The sequence below is a fragment of the Notechis scutatus genome, chromosome 1 (genome assembly GCF_049901735.1).
Source record: "Notechis scutatus isolate UNSWTSFEM ecotype Mainland chromosome 1, rNotScu1.2, whole genome shotgun sequence".
Classification (NCBI taxonomy): Eukaryota; Metazoa; Chordata; class Lepidosauria; order Squamata; family Elapidae; genus Notechis; species Notechis scutatus.
The window spans coordinates 91995429-92022263 of NC_142009.1; the positions used below are offsets into that span (position 1 = coordinate 91995429).

Genomic DNA, 26835 nt, shown 5'->3' on the forward strand with positions numbered 1-26835 from the left:
TAAATACAATTCTCTTCCTATGCTTCATTTGGACGCAGTTTGAATAGCAAACATGTATCCACCCAATTGTGTGATCTTCAGATGGATTGAATTATAGTTCCTAGTACTTCTAGTAGCCATGATCAATTATCATATTGACTGGTTATGAGAAAAATTCTGGTTTGTATAATTTGAGTGCCAGGTTAAAAGGTGGTGAGTTTAGGTTTAGAATACAATTACAGTGAAAGGAATGATAGTGATGAGACTAATATGGAATCCTGAGAGCATATATTAGCACTTGCATTATATAACTGCTGTTAGAAAAGCAAGATTGTTCCTAAAATTACTGCTCTGGTTACTGGCTGTTCTCTATTTCTCCAGCTTATCTGCAAGCAAAACATCAAGCTATGACATCCATCATTTTTATTTTCTAAGGATGCATTTGTTGCTTATCTTTCTTTTTAAATAAAGATAATACTTGGACTTGATACTTTGCCTTATAAACTGTCCAACTTTCTTTTTTTTTCAATTAAAAAGATTTCTTAATTGGTCAAAGATAGAAGAGGGCTTGGCAAGAACAGTTTCTGCAGTGACTTTGGCATCTACAATTATCAGTCTACATAACAGAGAATGCCTCTGCAAACATAAACTCTTGTTTATAGAAAGCTAGAAATAGGACTACAAACTATAGTCTTTTTTCAAAAATCCAGGTAGTTTTTGTGTGAATTGTAAGTACCATCAGAAAAAAATGGTCACTGACTGAACCTATCTAACAGTTATAAGTCTCCATCTAGAAGCACTGTCCATTAGTAATATGAGAACAGATTCAGCCCACCCACTGCATATTCTCTGTATGCTTACCGACTTCAAATGATATTTCTATTTCCACATTCCCTTTAAAGTTCCATCATCTGCATATGGCATGTGGCCTTAGAAGATAGAGATTCAAGAATATTGCACATATGCAAATATTGATAATGAAAATTACAAAATCTTTGTTACAGAGGAAAAATATTGAGCTGATTAAGAAATGAAAAGCAATAACCTTTTCTCAGTCACATTGCCAGTACTAGAATTGGAAGAAAAGGCTATCTTTTTTTTTAAAGCACTAAGACTATTTTTTTTCTATACAAATAAAGAAGAAACCATCTTTTTCTCATCTCTATTTAACAAACAGAATCAAACTGTTTCTCACAAAACTTTTGAAGGCCACAGATGCAGAATGTAGCACCTTCCCCTGGAAATTCTGTTTCCATAAACTATTAGCAAAAATTAGTGTATGCTTCATAAAAAGTTCATGGCAGATTATGTGAAGTTAATAAAAAATAATTACTGTACCTCACAGTGAAATCGTAGGAACAAGAAACCAATATAGTGGGATGAAATGGTGAAAACTGCAAAAGAAATAAGAGAAACACAATACATAAGTCTCAATACATATTTGTGGGGGTGGAGGAAAGGGAGAAAAAATATTTAGAAAGAAAAATTCTTCTGTAAAATAACAGTATTAGAGAGAACCAAATGAAAATATTATTTTGTATAAAAATCAACATAAAGTTGCTTTGGTGTAGCATCCATAATCCCTGCAATAAATTAAAATTTCAATTTAATATAAAATACCTTACAGATCCATCACCTAACGATGTTATGGTGTGTGTCTCTAAGATACAGATTGACCATAAATTCTCAAATCACCAAAAATGCAATTAAAAATCCAAACTATTGAAATATTTAAAACACTTTTAAAACGTATCGCAGCAATGATATATACCTATGAAAATTTGTATGATTTCACAAAACACTTATGAGATATTATGTCTTCTATTGTTAACACCAAGGCAGGAATTCTTTTTAATTACCAAAATAACTTAATCTGGATTCAATTTAACTTAATCAATTGGATTCAAGGATGAAAACTGGCAACAGAAGTTCTTATAATTTCACCCATTACAAAGAGTAGATTATTAATCATAGCCCTTGGCACGAACCGAAAAACTGAACAAAAGTTGCAGCAAAGATGGAGACCAAGAGCCAAACTCTACTACACTCATAGCTGATTTCAGCAACATTCACTTTAAACCAATCTTTTTCAAGCACATTCATAAAAAAGAGCAATTTTCCTCAGAAAGATTTATAGTACTAAACATCTCTTTATTTTTCCCGCCTTAAATGCTGAAACAGCAAGAATGTCTAACAGAAATCTGAAATAAGTTTCACGTTTCAAATTCTGAATACTTTCTGAATGTTTGCAAGTCTGTTTTACAATTAAAACAGCTGCTGAAATAGAACATTTCACATTCAATATGGTTTAGAATCAAGTTAGTTTGCACAGCCTTCATTTACCAATTAATGGCTTGGATTAGGAGAGGGGTAGGATGTATAATATCTTCACACTTTACAGTTTATTGTAACTCAGGTAATCTGGATGTCCAAACTCTACAATGGGCAACCGGACTCCTAGCTTTAGTATGGTGAAGGATTGTTGGTAAGCAGTTTTCAAGCTAGCGCTTACTAATTTGGTTTCAAAACAATACTTAACTAGCTTGCTAACAAAATATAGGGTACAGGTAATCCTTGTCTTACAACCACTTTTTTCATACTTATGACTATTGCAGCATCCCCATGGTCATGTGATCAAAATTCAAATGCTTGGCAACTGGCATGTATTTATGACAGTCCCACTGCCCTGGGGTCAGTCATGTGATTATCTTTTGCAACCTTCTGACAAGCAAAGTGATTGGGGAAGCCAGACTTAATAACTGTGTTACTAACTTAACATTGTTATTTAACTGATTTACTTAACAATTGTGGAAAGGTCGTAAAATGGGGCAAAACTCATTAACAACTTAACTTTGGGCTCAAGTGTGATCATAAATCAAGGACTACCTGTACTTCCTCAAATGGTTTACTGACATTATGACATGACTATTCCCACTGTCAATAGGAACAAGTTTGGTATAGTGGTTAAGGCTAAGGAGCCTGTGAGTTCTATTTCTCCCTTAGGCTTGAAGCCAGCTAAGTAACCTTGTGCAACATTCTCTCAGACCTAGGAAGCAAGCAATAGTGGAAGCACTTCCAAAAACCCTTGCCAAGAAAACTTGACCAGGCAGTCTCCAGGAGTTAACCTTGATTCAAAGGCAATAAATAAAATAAAAAATAATAATTGTCTATTTAAAAAAATTAACCAGTAAAAGATGAACAATGACTTTTCCTGACTATTTTACTGCCATCATCATCTTAGTATACTATACAATTGTTGTACATATTTCTTAAAATCTACCCTGCTGCTCAGGTTTTACCTGATTTTAACATTTATTACTTCTGATATTATTATTTTGTATTTATCTTCTTTACTGACATTATCATTTTGTATGTTGCCTTAGAATTCAATCTGGTGAAGGATGGTCTATAAATATTTTATAATGTAAAACCCACACAACAGAAGAAGGAGACAGGGCCTGCTGAACACAAATGTGGAGCTCATCAAACGCTCTGCTGGGTTTTGTGGACTGCCTGTTTTCATAACCATTTAGAAATGTAATAATCAGAAAAATATTAAAACTTACTTTCACTCTTCTTATTGCATATGTATGCCCAAGCAGACTGAACATAGGTTGGCGGGTATTTCTCAGGTCCCAGCCTTTCAAAGTGCAGTCAACAGCACCTGTTACAAGCAAGTTCTGATAAAAAAAAATGCACAAAGAGTTTTATTCTAAGAATACCAACAGCTCTCAAATTGTAAACCTAAACAACAGCGGCTAACAGAAATTTCAATATGAGAAAAACTTTGGATTGCCAGAGATCCAAAGATAAATTAAAATTGGGATTTCAGGGTGACTTTGGATCAGCTACTATCTGATAGCTCAGCTTATTTCAATGTTACTACACTGTTACTACTACACTGAGAATAAATTAAGGAAAGATACAATATAAAGATAGGTATAAAGCTGTCAGTATTATTAAAATCAATTGCAAATGGAGAACAATCATAATCTGAAGCAATCTAAATCCTAAAATAATAAAAGCAGCTTCTCCGCTGTTTAAAAATGCACTATTTATATTTATTGTACCTGATCATATTTGCACCAATCACAACTTAAAACCTCAGCTTGGTGAGCAGGAATTATCACTGGGAGTCCTGGTGATTTTGCATCCCAAATCCGTAGAGTTTGGTCACCTGAAACAGACACATTAATAAATGAAACTTTATATAATATTTATACATTGTTTAGAAAGGATGGAGAGATAGTTAACATATTTATTTAGAAAGGCTGTTTAGTTCATCAAACTGGTCACTTCATGAATGAAAAAGCACTGAACCCTAAAGGAAGAAGTTTAACATGTACATTTTAAAGAGGAATTAGTGCTATTAGCCATGTGAAGAAACTGATATTTTTTATTATTTTTGTTGAAATTTTAAAGAAATTTAATTGCGATTATGGATCACTATATAGCTATACATATGCTAGAAAAGATAACTGTATCAGGTATACAGTATATAATTCTGTGGAAAATATGCTATGAAAAATGAAAGTGAAATAAACCATAAATTGAGTAAAATCATGTTAGGAAATTCAAGCATGGCCAGTTATCCAATTTTCAAGACTGATGTCGTACTTTGAAGATAGGCCAAGCCAGAAAAAATATTCCTCAAAAAATACTAATCTCTGCTTTATTGGTATAGGTCATAAGTTTCATAATTTCAGGGTGCTTCTGGACTCATGGCTCCTTGTTTGTCAAGACACTGTGAAAAACAAAGTGACTGAAAACATGTCTAAAGCAGTTGTGGCAAAAAAAGGAGGATATCGTTGAATACTTGTAAGAGCTTAAATAGTACCGACAAGCATAGCAAATCAGCAATTAGTCTCTACATTTATTGCATCTTTAATTCCCACATGATGGCCTGCACAGCCTTTCAGGTAGGGATAGCAGACCAAAGTCCTGCAAACGTAAAAAAATGAATTTGAGGGTTTCCTGTCAGATGAACTCAATCATATCTGCCCTAAGTTTGGGTGCCAGTTGATCATGGCACGGTGGAGAAACCAAGCACCATTTTGTGGCATAACTTTGGATACTTTTGAACATTTAGAAGTATCCTAAGAAGTGGATACTTGAACTCTGCTACCTGCAGATTCTATCCATGCCTCCTTCCTTCTCCCTTCAGTCAAATAGATAGGGTGTGAACAGCTGAATCCATGAGGTCATTAACACTTTTGGTGGGTATCATGGGATATGGAATAAATTCTATCAATGGTGGGAACGGAAAGGAAGGAACCAGAATAAAAACTAATCAGGATTTGTAGAATGGACAATTGAGGTTATGTATATAATTATAATTAAATATGATGGATAATACGATGGATATAAAACTAATAGCACAGAAAACAATATAAATGTATATACTGGATAACTGTATAAATGTATAAAAATATATAAGATATATATCGTATACTTTAGTATGTATGGCAAAAATGTTGCCAGGACGGTCACACTGTGTCCAATATTTTAATGGGTAACCAATAGAAAAATTAAAAATTAAAAAAAAATTGTGAAGAAGTATTAATGCTGCCAGTTTTGAAAGGAGCAATAATCTGCAGCTCTTTAAGGTGTGATCACTAGATCAGGCTCAGTTTGATGACTTTTTCCCTGTCCCCAATTTTTCCATTCTGGACATCTCACTCCAAGTATCTTGGTAGCATCACAGACTGTCTGGAAGGATATTCACCATCAAAAATTGAACATAAGTAACTCTGCCAACTTTCCATCCCCTCTTCTGTTTTCAGAATCGACAGGTATGGACATCTTGGCATCTAGGAAGGAATCTAAATCTGAGGGACTTTTATTCAAGCTCTTTATCAATATAGCCACTTAAATTTGTAACTTTCATTTTTAATGAGCACTTAATAGAATCTGCCGGTTCACAGCTGAGGTGGCAAAGCAGCTGATTTGTACACTGATCAGCTCCCATCTGGAATAATGCAGCAGTCTGCTGGATGGATTACTCAATTCCACTCTCTGGCTTCTGATCTAGTTTGTTCTCTGTGTTGCTATTTGGGTTGTTCCAGATGTCCTCCAAACCAGGGGTCGCCAACCTTTTGGATCTCAGGGACCACCAAACTCATACTTTTAAATCCCGAGGACCACTAATACGATTTTTTTAAGCTAATATATTTAATATAATTTTTAAATGTTAAATAAGAACTAAAAAATATATATATATATATATATATATATATATATATATATATATATATACTCGAATAATATATATATTATACATACATTAATACACCTCAGAAAAATATAATATATATATATATATAATATAATATATATATATATATACACATACATACATATATATATATGCATACACACACACTTACTTATTTAATTATAACAAAAATGTAAATGCTTAATGATAATAAAATAAAACGTTCTTGGAAGCCTCCCCCTACCTGGCACCTTCCAAAGAGACAGAAGAGTGGGCGGTGTGTGTGTGTCTGAGCTGAGGGGCCTCAGGGCAACTGCCGCTGGGAGAAGCAGAGGCAGAAAGGGGGCTTTGCTCTCCTTGGGGGGCAGCACCCCTTGGCTGCCATTCCAGGGGCCTGCAGAAGGACTGCCGCTCTTGGTGATTAATTGGGGTTGGGGTGGGGAGAGAAAGCATCTCTCGCATTACCAGGGAAGGAAAGGAGACGAAAGAAAGCTCACTCTTTCACTGAGACCTACAAAACGCCAATCTACCATGTTCCAGGAGTTCTTCGAAATCATAAAACGCTCCCACTTGCAGTTCCCGTGCCTCCCGGCTCAGGTCCCTGAGATGCACGCTCCCACACACGGCGGCGGCAACGTGCAGGCAGAAAGGAAAGGGAGATGGAGCCGTGCACAGCTCTCCCCTTTTCCAGCCCTTACTGCCTCTCCCAACATCGAAGCCTCGGAAACGCAGGCAAAGCCGCCACAGCAGTAGCGCCCTGAGTTGCTTGCTTCTCCACTACTGCCTTCTCCTCCTCCAGCACCACTTCCTTCTCTGGGTAGGGCGATTCTTAACTAACCGAGCATGCTAAGGCAACTCAGGACGCTACCGCTGTGGCTGCTTTGCCTGTGTTTCCGAGGCTTCTATGTTGGGAGAAGCAGCAAGGGCTGGAAAAGGGGAGAGCTGTGCACGGCTGCGTCTCCCTTTCCTTTCCTGCCTGCACGTGGGCAGGGGGGAGGAACGAGAGAGAGCCGGGAGCAATTCAAAGCTAGAGAACTAACGGGGAACAGCTGACAGCAGGCGCTGGGCGAGGGGATTGCTGTTGCCGCCGTTGCCGCCACTGCCACCGGTGTAGGAACTGGTTGGCGCATGCATCTCAGGGGCCTGACTCCGGGGTCCCTCAGAGAGCCGGGAGGCGCAAAAACTGCGTGGCCCAGATTAATTGCTTTTGGGGGCCATTTCTTCTGCGGCCCACCAAATTTTTTCCGCGGCCCACCAGTTGGCATCCGCTGCTCCAAACTACCTTTACTTCTCCTTGTGCCCATCCCTACACACTTGTGAAAAATAACAGTTTAACTTACTAATTTTAACTCACCAGCCCTTACACACAGGAGCAAAAAAAAAAGCTCATGTTGAGAGTTGACAATTACTTCTCTGTACCGAATTAGTTACAGTGTGGCTGGGAGCTTTTTCATCTAGTATTTTTTGGAACCATGTTCCACTGGTATTATGCCTATATTATAATTTATTAAAAATGTAAAAGGTACTTATATTTTATGGGAATTTAAATCTGGTTTCATTTTCAACTCTTCATTAATTCTGATAGCCAATGATGGTTTTATTGAATCTGTACATTTTAAGCCATGATATCAAACTGAAATGTACTATGATACAAATTTATTGACTGTCGTTTATCATTCTGTACTGAATCTAACAAAAAGCAAATGAAAACTCAAGCAACTACCAAAATTCAAACAATTTCTTCTACAATACTGAGGTGTATTTAAAAAGAAGATTAATACTTTAGTAGAAAAGTATTTGAAAAATGGGTTTTTGGAGACCTGGATGAAGGAACACTGGAGAGCAAATTGCGAATAGTGGCAAAGAATATTATTTTTCCAGTTTATTATTAATCCAGTGTGGGAATAAACATCAATTAAAAGAATAGGTATACTGTACATATTTTAGGAACCCCTACTGGGAAAAAAAGATTTTGTTCTGGTTTTGCTTGTTGAAGAAAGTCATATGCATCAGAACCTCTGCCAGTGTTTACAGAAGCTGTCCTGGCAGGAGACTATATAACAGGTTAACAGAGTTGCAAGGGACCTTAGAGATACGACAATGCCAACCAAAACAACAGCTTTTCACTGGCAGGCAAAACCAAGTAGAAGACCTCATTTGTTATATTGATCACAGAAAAAGATGGTTTTATCAGGAAGCCTAGAAAATTCTAATGACATTATTTGTTTTCATATGAATGATGTTGATATGGCATTGTTTGCATTGGCATCTAAAAAAAACAAAAACAAAAGGAAAATGCTAGATATAGTAGCGTGGTTATAAATTACTGTAAACCACTGATTGATAAATTACGGGTTTCTTGTTCTATGAAATTTCTGGGCAGCAGTTGATTCCATTTGCAATTTTGACCTTTTCTCTGTACATCTATTTTTTATTGTCCCAATTTGAGGGAAAGAGAGAGAATGCCCCATCAAATCAGCTCTAGCATATCAGCTAGCTACCAAAACAGCTGCTAACATCTGCCATAAAAAAATTATGCTTGGAAATAGTTGGGGCATGTTGGCCAGGGATGAGCAAATAATTTTCCCAAAGGGCCACATGAGAAACTGGGACTGTTGTGGAGGGCTGAACCAATGTAACCTGATTTGATGCCTTCAAACTCTGTCACCTCAACTCCTCAGCTGCTCCAGGCAAGGGGCAAGAGTTGTGAAGGCTCAGAAAAGTGCTTTCTCTTCTCATCCTCCCTGTGGCTACCAGCCAAGTGAAGCAAAACAGGGTAACTGCACAGAAGCAGACCCAACTTGGCTTCTTCTCCTGCCCACTATGGTGTGCTTATTTACATTTGATTTCTAATTTTTGACTGACCTTATGTGGGCTACACAGAGACAGTGAAAGAGCTGGATGTGCCCAGAGGCTGTAAAATGCCCAGTTTGATGTAGGCCTATGTATTTGGAATATGTGCAACTATGTAACTCTGTTCTTTTATGATCAGGAAATATTTAATAATAAACTATTGCACAGAATACTATATCTATCATATACTGAAATCTCATTCCATAGTGATTGAGAAATCTAATGATACAGGTCATCCTCGACTTATGACCAAAATTGAGCCCAACATTTCTGTTACTGAGACATTTGCTTTATGACTTTTCTTGCCATGGTTGTTAAATGAATCACTGCAGTTGTTAAGTTAGTGACACAGTTGCTAAGTGAATCTGGCTTCCCTATTGACTTTGCTCATCAGGAGGTTGCAAAGGGGGCTCGCATGACACCAGGATACTGCAGTCGTCATAAATATTAGTCAGTTGCCAAGTGTCTTTTTGTTCACACGATCATAGAGATGCTGCAACAGTTGCAAGTGTGAAAAATGGTCATAAGTCATTTTTTTCAGTGCCATTGTAACTATACAGCAGTTTGTTGACAAACTGTACAACAGTTTGTCACTATACAAACTGTTGTAAGTCAAGAACAAGCTGTACAAGTCTATAGTGGATCAAATATGCATTTATCTGTTCATTTAGCATAACAATCATAATTTAATCTTAATACAGTTCAAGTGTATTATGTATTGATGAAATCCGTAATGGAAGATATGTATCCACCAGCAGAACCTTTTATAACCCCTAATCTTTGGCAATAGTTCTAAAGTTAGATCAAGAATTACATAATATTTAAAGTACTTAACTCTTAGCAGAACTCAGATCTTTAATAGATTAAGCTAGAATCCAATATTCAGGTTTCTAATTAAGCAAAAATATACCCATGAAAAAACTTTTCACCATTAATTAGTTTGTTAAAAATAATAATTAGGAAAAAATCAGGAAGAACTTTTTTAACAATGAAAAAAAAAAAGATTATTGAGCTTTGGTCTAATGTTGGACATAGAATAAGAACCTATCTCCTAATTCTGAGTATGTATGCACATTCAACCACTTGAATCTCTGTCTCTGATTACTTAACCTCAGGGTCCTACAAAAAAGAAAATAGACTCCACAGGTCTGAAATCCAACCATACTTAACTGTAATCATAAAGCCCAGCAAAAGGTTTCCAAATTAAACTTGCTACTGTAGTTACCCAATTATTTGTGTCACTTTTCAATCATTTCTAATGTCTGGGGATGCTATCACATATATTGTCATAAATGGAAATGTGACCAGTCAGTTTTAAATCAACATGTCAGTGCATCTGGCTATCATAACTGCAATACCGACATAATGTTAACTTTCTTAATAAGCTGGCAAAGTCAATATGCTCCAACCTAAGCATTTTTTTTTGTCAACACTGCAAGTCTTGGCCCATTAGGTATATTAAAAATGTCTAATCTTTCTTGGATTTAATAGTCCATTCATATAAAAACAGGAGATCATTTTCTAGTCATATTTAATTGCCAATGATGAAAAATCAACACTCTTTATCACCTAGCATTTTCAAAAGAAGCTATACTTGTCCTAAAATAACACCATACCCTATTGTGTCCCAATTAAAACAGAAGCAGTACATAAGAACCATACTTGCAGAAGTGTAGGAGATTTTTCCCCCTAACAATTTAAAGTCTTTGTTTGCTTCTGAGACAGCCAATATCTTACATTATCTGCAGTTCCAGAGACCTCAACTGTTAATTACTTTCCTACGTTGCACTGTGGTCATTAACATTGCTGTCAAACTCTTAAAATGTTAAGTACTGAACATGGAAAAAGAATTTAAATTACTCAAGAGCTAAATAGCTTGCAACTTCTTCTGTTTATACTTTCATATGAAAATTCAAAGACCAGGATCCATAACAGTAGTGGAAAATCTTTAGAAAAACATCATACCAATTTTAATAAAGGTAGTCCTCGACTTACAACCACAACTGAGCCCTGAATTTATGTTGCTAAGTGATAAATTTGTTAAGTGAGTTTTGTCCCACTTTATGACTTTCCTTGCCATATTTGTAAAGCCAGGGGTGTCAAACTGGCAGGCCATGGGCTAGATGTGTCACGCAGAGGCCATGCCCACCCCAGCTCCGCAAAGTGAAAAAAAAGTTGCTATATGTCATGTGACAGCAACATGATGCAGTGAGTTTGACACCTATGTGTTAAGCCAATCACTGCAGTTGTTAAATTAGTAACACAGTTGTTAAGTGAATCTGGCTTCCCCAGATGTTTGTCAGAAGGTCGCAAAAGGAGATCACGTGACCCCAGGATACTGCAACTGTCATAAATATGAACCAATTCTTAAGCATCTGAACATAAATCATGTGACAATAGGGATGCTGCAATGATCGTAAGTGTGAAAAATGCTTGTTAAGTCATTTTTTTCAGTGCCATTGTAACTTTGAACTAAATGAACTGCTGTAAGTCAAGGACCACCTATATTATTGGGGGGAAAAGAGTGATGTTATTAAGTCATCTGAAGATATATGACAATTTCTTTTTTTAATGTAGGAATATGCTGGAACTAACCCCATCTGAATTTACTTTAGTATATATGAATGAAGGCAACACTTACATTTCTAACAGCAAAAGTAATAGTTTGCTGTTAGGTCAAGTTTTTACAGGTCTTTGCAAACAATGGACCTTCTCAATTTCCCTTTATAGAGAGATGCCAGAATATTTCTCATAGTAAGCATCTACCGTGTTTCTCACATAATAAGGCGGGCCTTATTTTTTTTGACCCCGAAAAACCGGCTAGGGCGTCTTTTCGGGGTGACATAATTTCCCCCTTGCATCCTCGGGTGGGCGGGCGGCGACAGCTTGGATGTTGAGGGAGACCTTCCGCCACCGTTAATTTCCCTTCTCCCTTGCTGCCGTGGCGTTACAGCAACGCCGCGGCGTTTGGCGCAGCCACATGCAGCCAGTCAGGGCTCCTCCCTGCAACCGGGCCCTGAGGAGACACTGGCTTCGAGGCGCTCCTGTGGCCGCCTTCCCTTTGCCCGATGGTAAAGTGAATTATTTTAAAAACCTCCGCTCATCCTATCAGGGCGTGCGAGCTGAGCAGAGCCGGAAAGCAAACCGCGGGTGTTTCCTGGTTCTGCCCAGCCCGTGCAGCTCTGCCCGCGACCTGGCGGATGAGCGGAGGTTTTTAAAATAATTCACTTTACCTTCGAAGGCAAAGGGAAGGCGGCCACAGGAGCGCTCAATAAGCTAATATACCAACAACAAAGGCAAATCCTCAAGGTTGGCTGGAGGGAGGTGGCTACGTGCCCCGGGCTGCTTCAATGCAAGGTCCTGACTTGCAGCATCCTGCCGTTGCCGCCGCGTCCTTTCGCTGCCGCCTCCTCCCTCTCCGACTGCGAAACTTGTGTGCTTCGCCAAATGCTCCGAGCGAGGCGAGCTCTTTCATACATAGAGAGAGAGGGAAAGACGCCGGCGTGCTCCGAGAGGCTGGCTCTTTTTCTAGCCGAGGCTGACAGGAAGTGCCTCCAGGGCCGTGGCAGGCAAGCCGTGGGTGCTTCCTGGTTCTGCCCAGCGCGCACGGCTCTGCCACGGCCCCTTGCGGGATGAGCGGAGGGCCTGGCGGGGAGGCACTCGTTGCCTTGGTGACATTTCGGTGCCTCCGCCTCCTCCTCGCCCATCGCAGGTGGCGGTGGCGGGCGGCAAGCGGCGGCGCTTCGCTGAGGGAAAAAGAAGACAGCGCAGCCACCTTGCTTGCTTTCCCACCTGCCCGCCCCAGATGGCCTCAGGAGCAGCGGCAGTGGCAGCAGGCGCACACACTCCTGCCGGCGAAGGAGGAGAGGCGAGGAAAGAGAAGGGAGTGCGGCAGCAGCGGCTGTCACAGTATCGTCTCTCATAGCGGGCAAGGCTGGCAAGCTGAGGTGGCTGCACCAGAGAGCGTCACTGCCGACCCGTCGTGAGGATAAAGGAGCGGGATAAAGATTCAGTCAGATGTCAGCCTCGGCAGAGAAAAGAGCCAGCCTCTCGGAGCACGCCGGCGTCTTTCCTCTCTCTATGTATGAAAGAGCTCGCCTCACTCGGAGCGTTTGGCGAAGCACACGAGTTTCGCAGTCGGAGAGGGAGGCGGCGGCAGCAGGATGCTGCAAGTCAGGACCTTGCATTGAAGCAGCCCGGGGGCACGTAGCCACCTCCCTCCAGCCCACCTTGAGGATTTGTCTTTGTTGTTGGTATACTTGGCTTCAGGCGCTCTGAGCTGCGCCTTCCCTTTGCCTTCGAAGGTAAAGTGAATTATTTAAAAACCTCCGCTCATCCCGCCAGGGTCGCGGCAGAGCCGTACGGGCTGGGCAGAACCAGGAAACGCCCACGGCTTGCTTTTCCGGCTCTGCTCAGCTCGCCGGCCCTGATAGGATGAGCGGAGGTTTTAAAATAATTCACTTTACCATTGAAGGCAAAGGAAGGCGGCCACAGGAGTGCCTGAAGCCAAGTGTCTCCTCAGGGCTCCGGTTGCAGGGAGGAGCCCTGACTGGCTGCACGTGGCTGCGCCTAAATGCCGCGGCGTTGCTGTAACGCCACGGCAGCAAGGGAGAAGGGAAATTAACGGTGGTGGAAGGTCTCCCGATATGAAGTGCTCCACCAACGCAGGCAGCACCATATCCGGGCATGCAACAAAGTACTTCCTAACGGCAAGCTCCCCCGCCATTCCCCCACCCCATTTCGCATGTTTAATATGGGCCTTAATTTGGGGGAGGGGCTTAATTTGATTTTATGCCAATAAATCATGCTGGGGCTTCCTATTGGTGGAGGCCGTATTGTTGGAGAAACACGGTACTTTGTGTATCACTTCATTTCAGAAAACTGTAAGATACATTAAGTACGGTGTTTTTATTTTATAAAGCAATGTTTTTACACCAAACTGGGAAAACCAATTGCAAAGGTGAGCTCAGTAAGTGATTGATGAAGCATCATCTGTACAATGTTGATTATGTTGTTCTCAATGAATCATGGATACATTTTTAATCTTCTTTATACAATATTCAATTTTGTTGTGCCAGTAGAGAACAGAAAGCATCCTTGTGTACAAATTAAACCCTTTAAGCTATCCGGCAGTTTTGTTGTTTATATCATTTCTTTAATGACATTTTCCACATGACTAGCCTTTTGTTATCAGAGAGACAATGATCAGGCAAAGCCATCCTTCCAAGCTGATCTCTAGCTTAAAAACTGGTACTGGTATTATAATAGAATGATCTACACAGATTTAACAACTGTACTTCTTTATCAAGCTTTCCAATTCCAAACAAGAACTGAAGCAAGTGAGAAAGCACCCATAGAAATATAGATGATTGAATGCAGTATTAACAGCTCTGCAAAGTGCTTTCCTCTTTCTGAACATATTTAATGCTGAATACACCTTAATTGAAATGCCATTCAGGCAAGCCCATTATTTTTCTGTGCTGTAATCTTTTTTCCCCTTCACATCCATGCTTATGGCTATAATTTGCACAACTGCAAGGTGTTAAATACTCAATCACTTTTTATTCATTTCCCTTTAAATTTTAACTTTAAATCTTTCTTTTAGATTTTACACACATTTGCTGACAATTTGATTAAGCACATGCTGCAGGAAACTGAAAGCACCTCACAAACTATCTAAAGCTGTCAATATCATTTTAGAGTTTGCTATTTATTCACGTGTATTTTATTTACACCAACTTACTTTCCTCTAGAGAAGCATAAAGATATCTCTGGAGAAGCACTGTGGCAATCTATATATATAAAAGCGAAAGGCCATCATGCAGCAGCATTTACGAAATCTCCAGAACCGTAAAGCCTACAAACTTGAAATTTGGCACGTATGTTCCTCTTCACTTCTAGGTGCTTGCTAAGAAAGGATTTTTCGAAATGATCATCAGATCATTAGTATTTCTTAATATAATAATAAACATGCTCTGATGCTAAGGAGTTCTACTCCCCCTCCCCACCTGAAAAGAACTCTGTTCCAACTGCCTCACATTCTGTTACCTTAGCAACTCCACAGCCATTTGCACCACTCAGGTGACCAGAGGATATAGACAAACCTCCAAGTTGCCTCAATGACTCTCCAAAAGGATGCAAACTACACGTCCAAACAGGAAGCTACTTTGGCATCAAAGCTTGTAGTATTTTTATTACCCACCATCCAGTCAGATCTGAAGAAGCTCCTTGGATGAGAAGCAAAACATCTTCAAAGAAAAACCACAAAGTCTAGTTGTCTCCTTAAAAAAAGCACTTGTTATTGTAAAGCTTGCAGTATTTTGATTCAGTTTATAATTATTAGTTATTTGTTTAAAATAATGTTTATGTTAGCATTTTGGAAAACCATTTATATACTTGCCATGGTGTGCTAATTGATTGTTATAATTTACATAATGTACAGTACTGCTGTCTGTACTGTTTTTCATTTATTGTAATTCAATTTTTTAAAATGTATGCTTATGTTCTTTCTGACAGCAACGTGTTATACAGCATTTGAATAAAATCAATGGGACCCAAATGGTATAGCACTGGGTTACTTAAGAGACCCACTTACATTACCTGTTTCATTAGGCAGGAGAGACATGCTCTTAAGTCCCATCAGCTAAGAAAAGTCATGTGATGGGACCTAAGAGAAGAAACTTTTCTGCCATGGCAGCTGCCCTTTAGAACATCATCCCCAAGAGGTTAGATTGCCTCCGCCCCTGCTGGCTTTCATAAAATCCTGGCTTTACCAATGGACATGGGGATCTGGAAATGCAGGAAGGCGACAGGGTGGTTATATAGAGTGTTATTATTAGATGTGATTACCTCAGGTATGAATTTTATTATTTTTATGATGGTTTTATATGCTTTTTCTTGTTTTTTTAATTGTATTATTCTTTTGTGTGTGTGCTTTTTTAGAAATACATTCTTAAATATTAAATTAGTAATGTTTGTTTTAATTGTTCATAAGTTGCCCCGAGATACATATATGAGGTAAGTGACTATATAAATTCAATTCAGTTCAATTCATAAATATATAGGTAACTACAACCTGGCCTTTGTGATGAGCCAAGTCAAATAAATTGTCAGCAAAATAAAACACCTACAGATATTATATTATATTTTGTGCATTATCTTAGCTTAACTTAAAGCTAAGAATATATAAGAGTGGGTTGGAATCTCAAGAACCATAGGACTTTATTCTTGTGGTTTTTTGGTTGTTGTTTTTTTAAGTTTTAGATCTTACACAGATTTATTACATGTTAACATGTTTACTTAAAAACAAAGATTTGTCTTGGCATTCCCAAGCCCTTAGGCATGGCTTAAGTAGCTCCCTGGATTCTAGCCACTGTCAACATTAGTGACCAGATAAGTTCCTATCAGATATCTCAGTTTCAGACTAGAAGCCTCATTTCTTTTTTTAAAAAACAGTGCAAAGACAAAAAAAAAGTATATTGTGCTTTTCCAACACTTACCAATCAGCACTAAGGAAATAATTAATCTCTTTTATATTTCCTTCTAGTCCAATTTATTTATTCTATAAATTAACTGAGCTGATAGACAATATCTGTTAAAAATTATTCACTGTTGAAATGGCTCATTACAGCACATCTACAAATCTTCGGGGAATTTTCTTTCTGAGCAACATTATAACCAGAGTATACTACTATATGACAACTAGGCACCAGTTTAGAAACCAGGAGATTGTGTGCCCTGTATTAGGCATGAGCAAGTTTCTCTCTCTTAGCCTTAGTAAGCTACAAATATGCCAAGAAAACTGCAGGAATTTGTTCAGTCAGTCACCAGGGCTCAACATTACTGACTTACATTACTCAACATTACTCAACATTTGTTTTGTGGCTGTTCAAAGTTACAACAGCACTGAAAAAAGTGACTTATGACTGGATTTCAAGTTATGATTGTTGCAGAGTCTCCATGGTCACATGATCAAAACTGAGGCGCTTGGCAACTGGCATGTATTCATGATAGCTGTACTGTCCCTGGGTCATGTGATCACGAACCTTCCCAGCTAGCTTCCGATAAGCAAAGTCAATGGGAGAAGTCAGATTTGCTTAATGACTGCATTACTTAACTTAATGACTGCATACTTAACTATAGCAGTGATTCACTTAACAACTGTGGCAAAAAGGTCATAAAATGAGGTGCAACTACTTAGCAACTGCCCCACTTAGCACTGGAAATTTTGGGGTCAACTGTGGTCATAAGTCAAGGACAACCTGTAATTCAAAAGACATTTCCTACTATATTTATCAAAGTAAAACGTTCTCAAAGTAAACTTGTTAAAGCTGAGTTGCTCTATTAATTCAGTCACTGTAGCTCTGTAACTGCAAGGTACAGCAAAACCTTAAAAGCCTTTTGTAGCTCAGCCAATCTGAACACACTCTTGTTCCCAAAAAACCTATGGCAACTGCAATAAGTATTGGCATGGAATACCAAAGTTACAAAACAGCAAAAGTCTTTAAAACTTATGAGATTTGCCAATGTATTGAATTTTATTTTTCTGATGTTTTCTATTAATAAAAAAAGATCCACCTGTTTAAATATTCTCTTCTTAATGAAGCTATCAAACGAGGAAGAAATAGTACAGTGTATGACTATTTTACTAATCAAATTTTTAAATGAAAATGTTCAAACTAACACAGGCAAAAAAGCATTTAGTTTTTCCTTCACACCTGAGCTGAGCATGATTGCAGATTTTTGTCTCCTACTTATTAATGTTGTTGTAGATATTCAGATTATTTTAATTTCTGTAACATAGATATTTGTTCATCATTATTACTATGTTATATTTCATGTCTGTATTATATAAGTGTATATATATCTAATACACACACAAATATGCACTTTTCCATTTTATATATGTAAAATCTAATCATACATAACAACTCATGCACACAATAGATATCTCAGCCAACTTAAATGTTTTTAGAGCATAAATAGATGATAAGTGGAAAATTCACAGAGCAATGGGATTATTTAGAAATGGGGTTAGCTGAAAAGGTGCAAATTAAAACTGATAGGAAGACTAGGAAGTGACTAGGAAGACTTTTCTAGACAATAGCTTGTTTTCTAGAAGTAAAAAAATGTAACTTGTTTAATTTGTTGAACAATACAAATACCTTATGACGATGAACAGTACAAAATCCTTATCATAAAAGCAGCAGCTAACTATCCTTTACATGTACCCATACTACATGTAAAGTGCCAGAGTTGTTCAAAATTCCTAATGATGCTGTATTAAGACTTGTCTTTGGAAACTAATACAGAAGACAAGGTCAGTTAAACAGAATGTTTTTTAATGCTGTGCATAACAATTGTGGGCATGATATGGCTTTCATCAGGAGCCAGGGGGACCAACTAAATAGTGTCTTGTGAAGTAGAACAATATGCACATTGCCTGCACTTCAAAGAAACAAGCAAAAAGATCCAAAGCAATGAGACTCGGTTCCAAACAATCATGCTCAAAGTAGATGCATTACCAAAGTGTTAAATGGCATTACATTTGAAAGAAACACTCAACTGACCTCTCTTTTTAAAATACAGAAATGATCATGCTGCTACTAATCAGAGACAGAGCTATTATTCTGCTTCCACTCATAAAGAAGCTCTACAACCTGCTGAATTGTAAAAACAAAACACTCATATATACACTGAAATCTTTCCGAAACACAATCCTGTTGATTATTTTAAAATTAAACATGCTGACAATGATTAATTCATTAGTTGGGAATAAATAAAGGCAGTTCAGAGGCCCAGCACTTCAGCCTCAGGCTTTTGTATTCCCCCTCCTTTTTTTTCTTTATTCTATGCAAGAGGAGAGCAAGCTCCTTCTCTTTTAGTTTATAAATTAGCTTTAATCATAGGAAATTAAAGCAAGATAAAACAATGGTTTTATATTTTGCTTTATTAACCAAGCCTAGCTAGAACAAGCCACTTAATCAAATCTGAATCCAGCCCTCACCATTTTTGCAATGGGATAAACACACCTCTCACAGCAGTTCAATTTATTTGTTAAATATATTCATTGCATTTTTAAATTGCACCATTTCTACCATTTTCTTTTCTAAACAATAGTTCTGCTGAAGTAGTTTAAGTTAGTTTAAGTAATTTAAGTTGTGTTAATAGTGACTGACCCAAAACCACGGGAAATATTTTTCCTGTGCAGGAAGTCCTCATTTAATGACCACAATTAGGACCAGCAACTCAGTTGTTTGCCTGAAGTAGCCATTAAGTGAAAATGTGAGTTCAACTTTCCATTGCTTTACAGACCTGCAAAGGTTGTAAATGGAAGGGCTGGTCGCAAGGTTATGTTTTCATCACCATCATAACTGTGAACCGTCACTAAATGAGAACTAATTATAGTAAAATATAAATTTGAAGTTCTGTGTCCCCAATTCTCACCTAACACCCAACCCCTACACTCAAAAGCACAGATGGTATAGAAGAGGTCAATAACCTGGCAAACAACTTCCAAATCCCTGGCGATTATGCTGTGATTTATGGCTACTGCAATCCAAACACCTGAAAAGCGTTTAGGATGGCAATCACTGCATCCAGTATTACTACTACTACATTATCATAAACAATGTTTATTTATGACTAAATAGCTAGGTAAATGGTTCAAATCACAGTATGACCAATTCATGTGCAGCTCTTCTACTTCCAGGAGCTACAGTCCAATGCTACACATACAAACCTACAGGTTCCAAATAATCTTTGTGCCTTCAGATCCGAAGGCATAATCCTAAAGTATGATAATATGCTCCAAAAGGACGGCTGAGCTATGGTTTTCACGAAATCTTATTTGTTTGTTTGTTTGTTTGTTTGTTTGTTTGTTTGTTTGTTTGTTTATTTATTATTGCCGCCTATTCTCCCAGGGAGACTCGAAGTGGCTTACACAATGTAAAACCATACTTAAAACAAAAAATAAAAATAAAAATCAATAAAAACTAACAAAAAGAATCAAATTAATAAAGTACAATAAAACAAAATCTGAAAAAAATCACCCCCAACTCCCACCCCACCACCCCGACGACAGCAGATCACACTAACCATTTGATGGGCTCCATCCCGCTCTAGGTTCCCCAGGCCCGCTGGCAAAACTAGGTCTACAGTGCTTTCCGAAAGAGTGGGAGCCATTCTAATCTCTGGGGGAATGATATTCCAGAGAGAGAGAGCCACCAGGGGGAGGAAGCCGTTCTTCTGGGTCCCACCAGGTGTATCTTCCTCAGGGATGGGACCCACAACATTCCCTGCTTCCCCACTCTAATGGGTCAGGTAGATGTGATTGGCAAGAGAGGTTTTCTCAGATAACCCGGTCCCAAGCCATGAAGGGCTTTAAAGGTGACAACCAGCCCTTGAATTGCACCCGGAAGCAAATCGGCAACCAATGCAGCTCCTGCCGGAGAGGTAACACATGTGCATACCAGGGTCTGCACAAAACCATGTGGGCCGCTGCATTTTGCACCAACTAGAGCTTCCAGATGCTCTTCAAAGGGCAGCCCCACATAGAGCGTGTTGCAATAATCAAGACGGGAAGTGACTAAGGCATGAGTGACTGTGAATAGGGACCGATGGTCCAGGAAAGGGTGTAATTGGTGCACAACCCACAATTGCGCAAAGGCCCTCCTGCCCACGAATGCCACCTGCTCTTTGAGCAGGAGTCGTGAGTCCAGGAAAACCCCTAGATTACGCACAGGGTCTGTTTGGGGTAGTGCCACCCCATCCAAGACCAAAGGTGGCAATTTTCCCTGAAATGGCTTGAACACTGTTCATAAAGACATTAAGGTATTGGATAAAAGACACCCATTCAGAAATTTATAACTTTTTGTAGTGCTAGGAAGATGAAAGAAAGTTGGCAAGGCAGTAAAATGCCAGAGATGAAATGACAGCATGAAAAACTGCTATTGATTCACTTGATTAAAGCAGTTGCTGATCCATGTAGAGGGGCCATGAATGTGTAGTTAAAAGATAACAACTGAGCCTGCTCTTTAATTATAGCCTACACATTCTTTATTTCTTCCACTATTTAAATATATACCACCATCTGCTGGACAGAATTTTAGAACAATTGAATGTAATTGGAGTGCTCCTACTACAAATAAATAGAAATTGCAGCATTTACCTGAGGTAGAGGCAAAGCAGCCAGGGACATGTGGAGACCATATGGTGCTATAAATGACACCTTCGTGGCCTCTGAATGTGCGCAGTGGTCGTCCCACTTCAGGATCCCACTAGGCAAAATGTAAACAAATAAAGGATAAGTGGTAAATCTATTTTCAGAATATAGCTCCCATTTTGGAGATTATCAGACTGAATTTATTTTTTTAAACAAGCAAACAAAGTATAAGCAATTATTGTCATGAAACAAATATATTGTTTTCCCACAGAATTATTTCCTGGTGTAAAAATGTGCATCTAAAATTTGCCAAAATGTGTACTAATAAAACAGTTTTAATTTATGCCTTTCTGAAAATAAGCTGCTGCTTTGGTTTGCTTTTCATTTTAAAAACTGGGATGCTTTTCATTTTAAAAACTCTCTCTCCCTCCCTCCCTCTCTCTGAAAGAAATAGAAATAAACAGACTGGAAACACTGAGAAATGTAAACACAAGATGGGTCTGTGTGTGTAACCACTGGAACTTCAAATCTGGGTTGTAAGTAGCTTTTTCAGAGTCTATTATAACTTAGATTGGTCACTCAGCAACTAGTCATAAGTCAAAAGCTACCTGTACTTTTAACTATCAACCTCCCTGGTTTAATAATTTAAAGACCAATCACATATGCAAGTCTTGATCAATTGGAAGTTTTGTTATGGAAAGAAATACATCCTGCAACGCATCCCACTTGATCAAATTAACTCATGAAATATTGTAATGATAAAAACAACTAGATTTCTCACTTTAATTGTCTATTTTTAACTAATATTAATTTAAACAAAAGAAAGTACCGGTAAGTCATCATCGGAAAAAGAAAAGAACAGAAATCATGTTGAGAGTATTATTTTAGAATGTCAAACGAATATGCAATTTAAGTAAGCTGCAGTACACACATACCAATTTTGCTGTTTGATCCCATGATCCAGATACTATTAACTGATCTCCTCTGGTTTGACTCCAGTCAACACTATAGACCTGTAAATATTAGATACACTTTTGCTTGCTAGTACACATTAGATAAACATTAAATAGAGCATATCTCCTGTCTTACTACTGAAAGAATATACTGGATATACTGTGTAAGAAGAAGATACACTATATATCAAGGTTCAAGTCTGAAAAAATGAAAACTAATAACAAAAAATAAAACATTTCTCTTTTAATAATATGCATATTAATAATCCACAATTTATAAAGGAACAGAGATGGTGAGACATAAAATTGTTTATGCATGCATGTACATTTATACTCAAATATATTTGTATATACATACATAGATGTGTGTGTTTGTGTGCCTATGTAGGCTGTGTGTGTGTGTGTGTGTGTGTGTGTGTGCGCGCGTGCTGGTTGGTACATCCTTTTATTTATTGCATTGTAATAACTGTAATCTTTACCTTCACTTTTTCTTCCTAAGATAGAAAATTAAGACCCAGTCAACTGAAAACTACTGAAAACTGTAGTTTTCGATAATATTTCAAGAATTCTTTTTGCTCAGAAGAATGGATCTATTTTATTGCTTTCTACTCCCTCAATTATAGTTTTTAAAAGCATTGATCCACATACTGCTCACTCTTATTTTCTGCCCAGCTATTCTTGAATTCGCACATTTCTTTTCTATTTTTCTAGTACTTCATCAGATAATAATTTCCAGGAGAAAACCACAGTCTCTGTTATAAAAACTAGGTTACCACTGGAAATATCCCAGGTCAGATACTCATCTACAATTGGTGTAGCATGGAAAAATTACACAAGGCCATGGACTATTTTTAAATTTACTAAAAGATAAATGTGGCTTCCAAACAGGATCCAATTAGCTCTAGTATGGTGTGTCAGCTTTTTAAATGTATGATTCAAAGATTGACACTGAAACACTATGTGCTGGGCTATCGTCCAAGGATAGTCAGACTAGATGACCATTTATCAATTAACTGGGCTGCCCAAAACAAAACAATACTCTTTTACCCTGGGACTAGATTCTGTTTTTTTAACCTTTATTTTATTTTCTTAGATATGGTCTTAAGACTAATCAATTAATAAACTATTACTATAAAACAAAACATCTAACATTGTAGACGAGTCAGAATATTTAATTTTCAGCAACTGAACATATATCTCAAAATACTAATATAGCAAAAGCCTGATGGCACTCACTGCTTACGAATCTCCTCTTGTTAAGTGCTAACCCTGAGGGATTGCAAAAAAATACTCCTGTAGAATATGTGACTCCTGTTTAACATGGTCACTGTAGGAGAGGAACCATCCCAAATATTTATACTGCTTATTTTAAGTTTATCTGCATCAACTAACTCCTGCTTTTGATTAGGTGGGCAAAATGGCCATAGAAGTTCCTTCCCTGCCTTTTCCAGTGCAAAATAAGGTGTTTTGTCCATGCCACAACAATTGGAAGCAGCTGACGAAGAAGCCACTCATGTCTGGAAAAATACATTAATTATTTAAATAATTTCTTTTGCAATTATACCTGTGAAGCAGCCCTTTGAAAGGATTTGTACAGCCCTGCAGTCTAGAAGTCAGGAGATTGTGACTTCTAGTCCCCCATCAGATACTAAAACCAGATGGATGATTTGGGGCCAATTATTCTCTTTCAGTCTACTTGTGAAAAGCTTTACAAGAAACCTGAAGGGACTTCTCCAGGCAATTGTCAGGAATCACACTGACTCAAAGATGTGTGTGTGTGTGTGTGTGTGTGTCTTTAACACTAAGATGGGCAACTTCTAGTCGACTCTAGCAAAAACCAACCCTTCACTCAAAAACATCACCCTGCCCAAAAGCCTTTTCTCCCAACCACTAATACCCTCCTTACCCTTTTAGGCTTACCCTCTTTCTATAAAGAGTGTACATGCCATATGAAAACCTTCAGGAAATGCTTGAGGCTAATTCAACTGGACTTTGAAATGCCCTACTTCTATCACAGAATGACAAAAGATATTCCAATGTAGAAACAGACTATTCAAACCTCACCAATAGTAGTCTCACCTCAGAATTATGAAAATTATGAAGGTAGAACAATTGGTCTCAAAACATTTTGCAGACCTCTAGAGAAGGTATACTTGGATTGCTTCAAATTTTGGCTATTTTAAGATTCTAAGTTTGCTACAAAGACAATGAATACATTTTTATGTTAGCTTCTCTTATTAATCTTGGGGGCGGGGGGGATCAGTATAGTTCTACAAAGTGATAAACCTGTAAATTCTGCAGAGTACGAAAATTATGTATAGGAGGGCCAATAATAATGAAATTATTTTATATGGCAGAAGTTCATACAATATAAAATACCACAATCTTTCTGGAAAAAGAAAAAATAGTGTAATTTCTAGATAAGACAACCTTTTGAAGTGTTTCTATAGTTACTGTAATACTTTAAACAAAAAATACAAAAAAACCTTTCAATTTTTCCACAATAGAACAGAATCATTATGTTACATAATACTCAAAAATCATTTCCATTGATCTCAATCTCAAAATTGCTATTCAAACAGGGATGCAAGATTTGTAAGGATAATATACTGCTGGACAGAACATTGCAATTTCCAAAGGAAATTCTGCTTGTTTGTTTTTCAGAATGTCATTAATTTTCTCCAGTAGTATTTATTCTTTTTTAAGAAAACATTTTAATAAAGGAAAGATAAACAAGAAATAAACAAAAGCAATAGCAAGACAAATCAGAGAGATTATTCAATCACAGTTCATAGAAGTGAAAGAAGGTTCTTGTATTTTTAAACTTCAACTTCTGTTTTATTGATTAAACAAAGGATTCCTCTTTGAAGAGTCTATCTTGTTCTAGAGAAAAAGGACAATACTTAATTATACCTCTTGAGTGTGTTCTTTATAGACCTGCAAAGGACCTGCAGGTTTTTCTGTATCCCAGATTTGTAAAGATCCATCTCCACTAGACGTGACCAGCACATGTTCATTGTTTTCACTCCACGTCACATCAAACAGACCATCATTCCAGTCAAAACTAAAGCAAAAGAGAACATATTAATTCATGGCAAGAATATATCATGTAATATAACTGATTACTATTTAAAGATACAAAATTTTATGTAATGACTCGGTTCACCTAACACACAATCTCAAAACAAACATTTACATCTCACACAAAAAAATATGATGTAGGCCTGGGGAGAACCTGGAATGAAATTTTTAGCAAGTCATAACATTTCACTGAGCTACATTCACTCAGCTTAACTCATCTTATACAGAAATTATGAAAAGACAGGAATCCTCACCGATTCAACCCTGAGTTTCTTATTTAAACAATGAGTGTGTGTGTGTGTGTGTGTGTGTGTGTGTGTGTGTGTTGATCAGTGGTGGGATTCAAATTTTTTTACTACCAGTTCTGTGGGCGTGACAGGGGAAGGATACTGTAAAATCTCCAGTCAGAGGTGGGATTTGCCGGTTCTCCGAACTACTCAAATTTTCTGCTACCGGTTCTCCAGAACTGGCGAGAACCTGCTGAATACCATCTCTGGTGTTGATGACATGCTTTTAACATTCAGCATTTTAAAAATTATTCTGCTAGAAACAAACAGATCTAACTTTTCCTGAAGTTCATATCCAGTTTGTCTTGTTCAAGCTTATTGTCAGTGGGGCCATTGATACATAAAGAGTAAAGGTGATAATGAGTCACCTTGGAAAATTCCACGTTTAATATCAATTTTTAATTCTTCCCTATTAGTGATCAACTTTGATCACCAAAACTTCCTTGAATTATTCATATATTGTTGAATATTGTACTAACTCCAAAAATTTTGAGATATTTCTCAATCCAGCTATGTAAAGCAGAATCAAATGCTTTTTAATAGTCTATTCAAGCCATAAAGAAAGGTGTTCTTTTTCTCAAATTCTTTAAAATCAATTTGTTGATCAATAATTACTCCTTCATTCTTCTCAAATTTTAGCAGAATCCTTGTTTTTCTACAGAGAGTAAATCATTTCTTTTCAAATAGCTGTAGATTTGAATTGCAAGGCTTCCAATGAAGATGTCCAACTGAGCAAAGCTTTTTCAATTTACATATGAGTTTCCTAAGTTTTATGACTCTCTTCTCCATGAATCACCACCACAAGATTCTCCATAAAGTGGCAGTTTGCAAGGAGACTCTGAACCAGTACTGAACCAGTAGTCAGATAAGTCACCCATAAGCTGGGAATTGGGGCTGAAACCACTTTGTTGTTAAAAAAGTAATTGTTCTGGAATTTTTTTTTTGAATGGACAATTAGTCATGCCTTTCGCTTCTTAAACACTTTGCTTATTATCTTTACTATTTCAGTTACAATCTATTTTATCTTTTTAAAGATCTGCACCATTTCTGGGAGATCATTATTGTTGAACAACAAGAGGTAAGCTAAAATAAGGAAGCATGGAGTACTTTTTTCTCTCTTATTTTGATGGAGAAACATAAAAATTGAAAAAGTTGTGATTTACTATATTCATTTGCATGAATTTGTCACTTTTATTTGATGTTGGGAGGTATAATTTGCACTTTTGGATTGTTCGTTGTGGGAGGCTGAAATCTTCCAATTTTAATGGATACTGATTGGCCAGGAGGTACCAGTTCATCTTCAAA

General features: G+C 37.6%; 1 protein-coding gene across 2 annotated transcripts in view; it reads right to left on the reverse strand.

Annotated features, from left to right (window-relative positions):
* Positions 1-26835, reverse strand: part of PEX7 (peroxisomal biogenesis factor 7) — a 61330-nt gene that overhangs the window by 20657 nt on the left and 13838 nt on the right. For both annotated transcript variants that reach the window (XM_026666159.2, XM_087971035.1), the window contains exons 3-8: positions 25076-25226; positions 22145-22222; positions 21216-21324; positions 4050-4156; positions 3546-3659; positions 1318-1373 (exon numbers count right to left, since the gene is read on the reverse strand). In XM_026666159.2, the coding sequence (XP_026521944.1) occupies positions 1318-1373; positions 3546-3659; positions 4050-4156; positions 21216-21324; positions 22145-22222; positions 25076-25226 (615 nt within the window). The remainder of the gene's footprint in view (positions 1-1317; positions 1374-3545; positions 3660-4049; positions 4157-21215; positions 21325-22144; positions 22223-25075; positions 25227-26835) is intronic.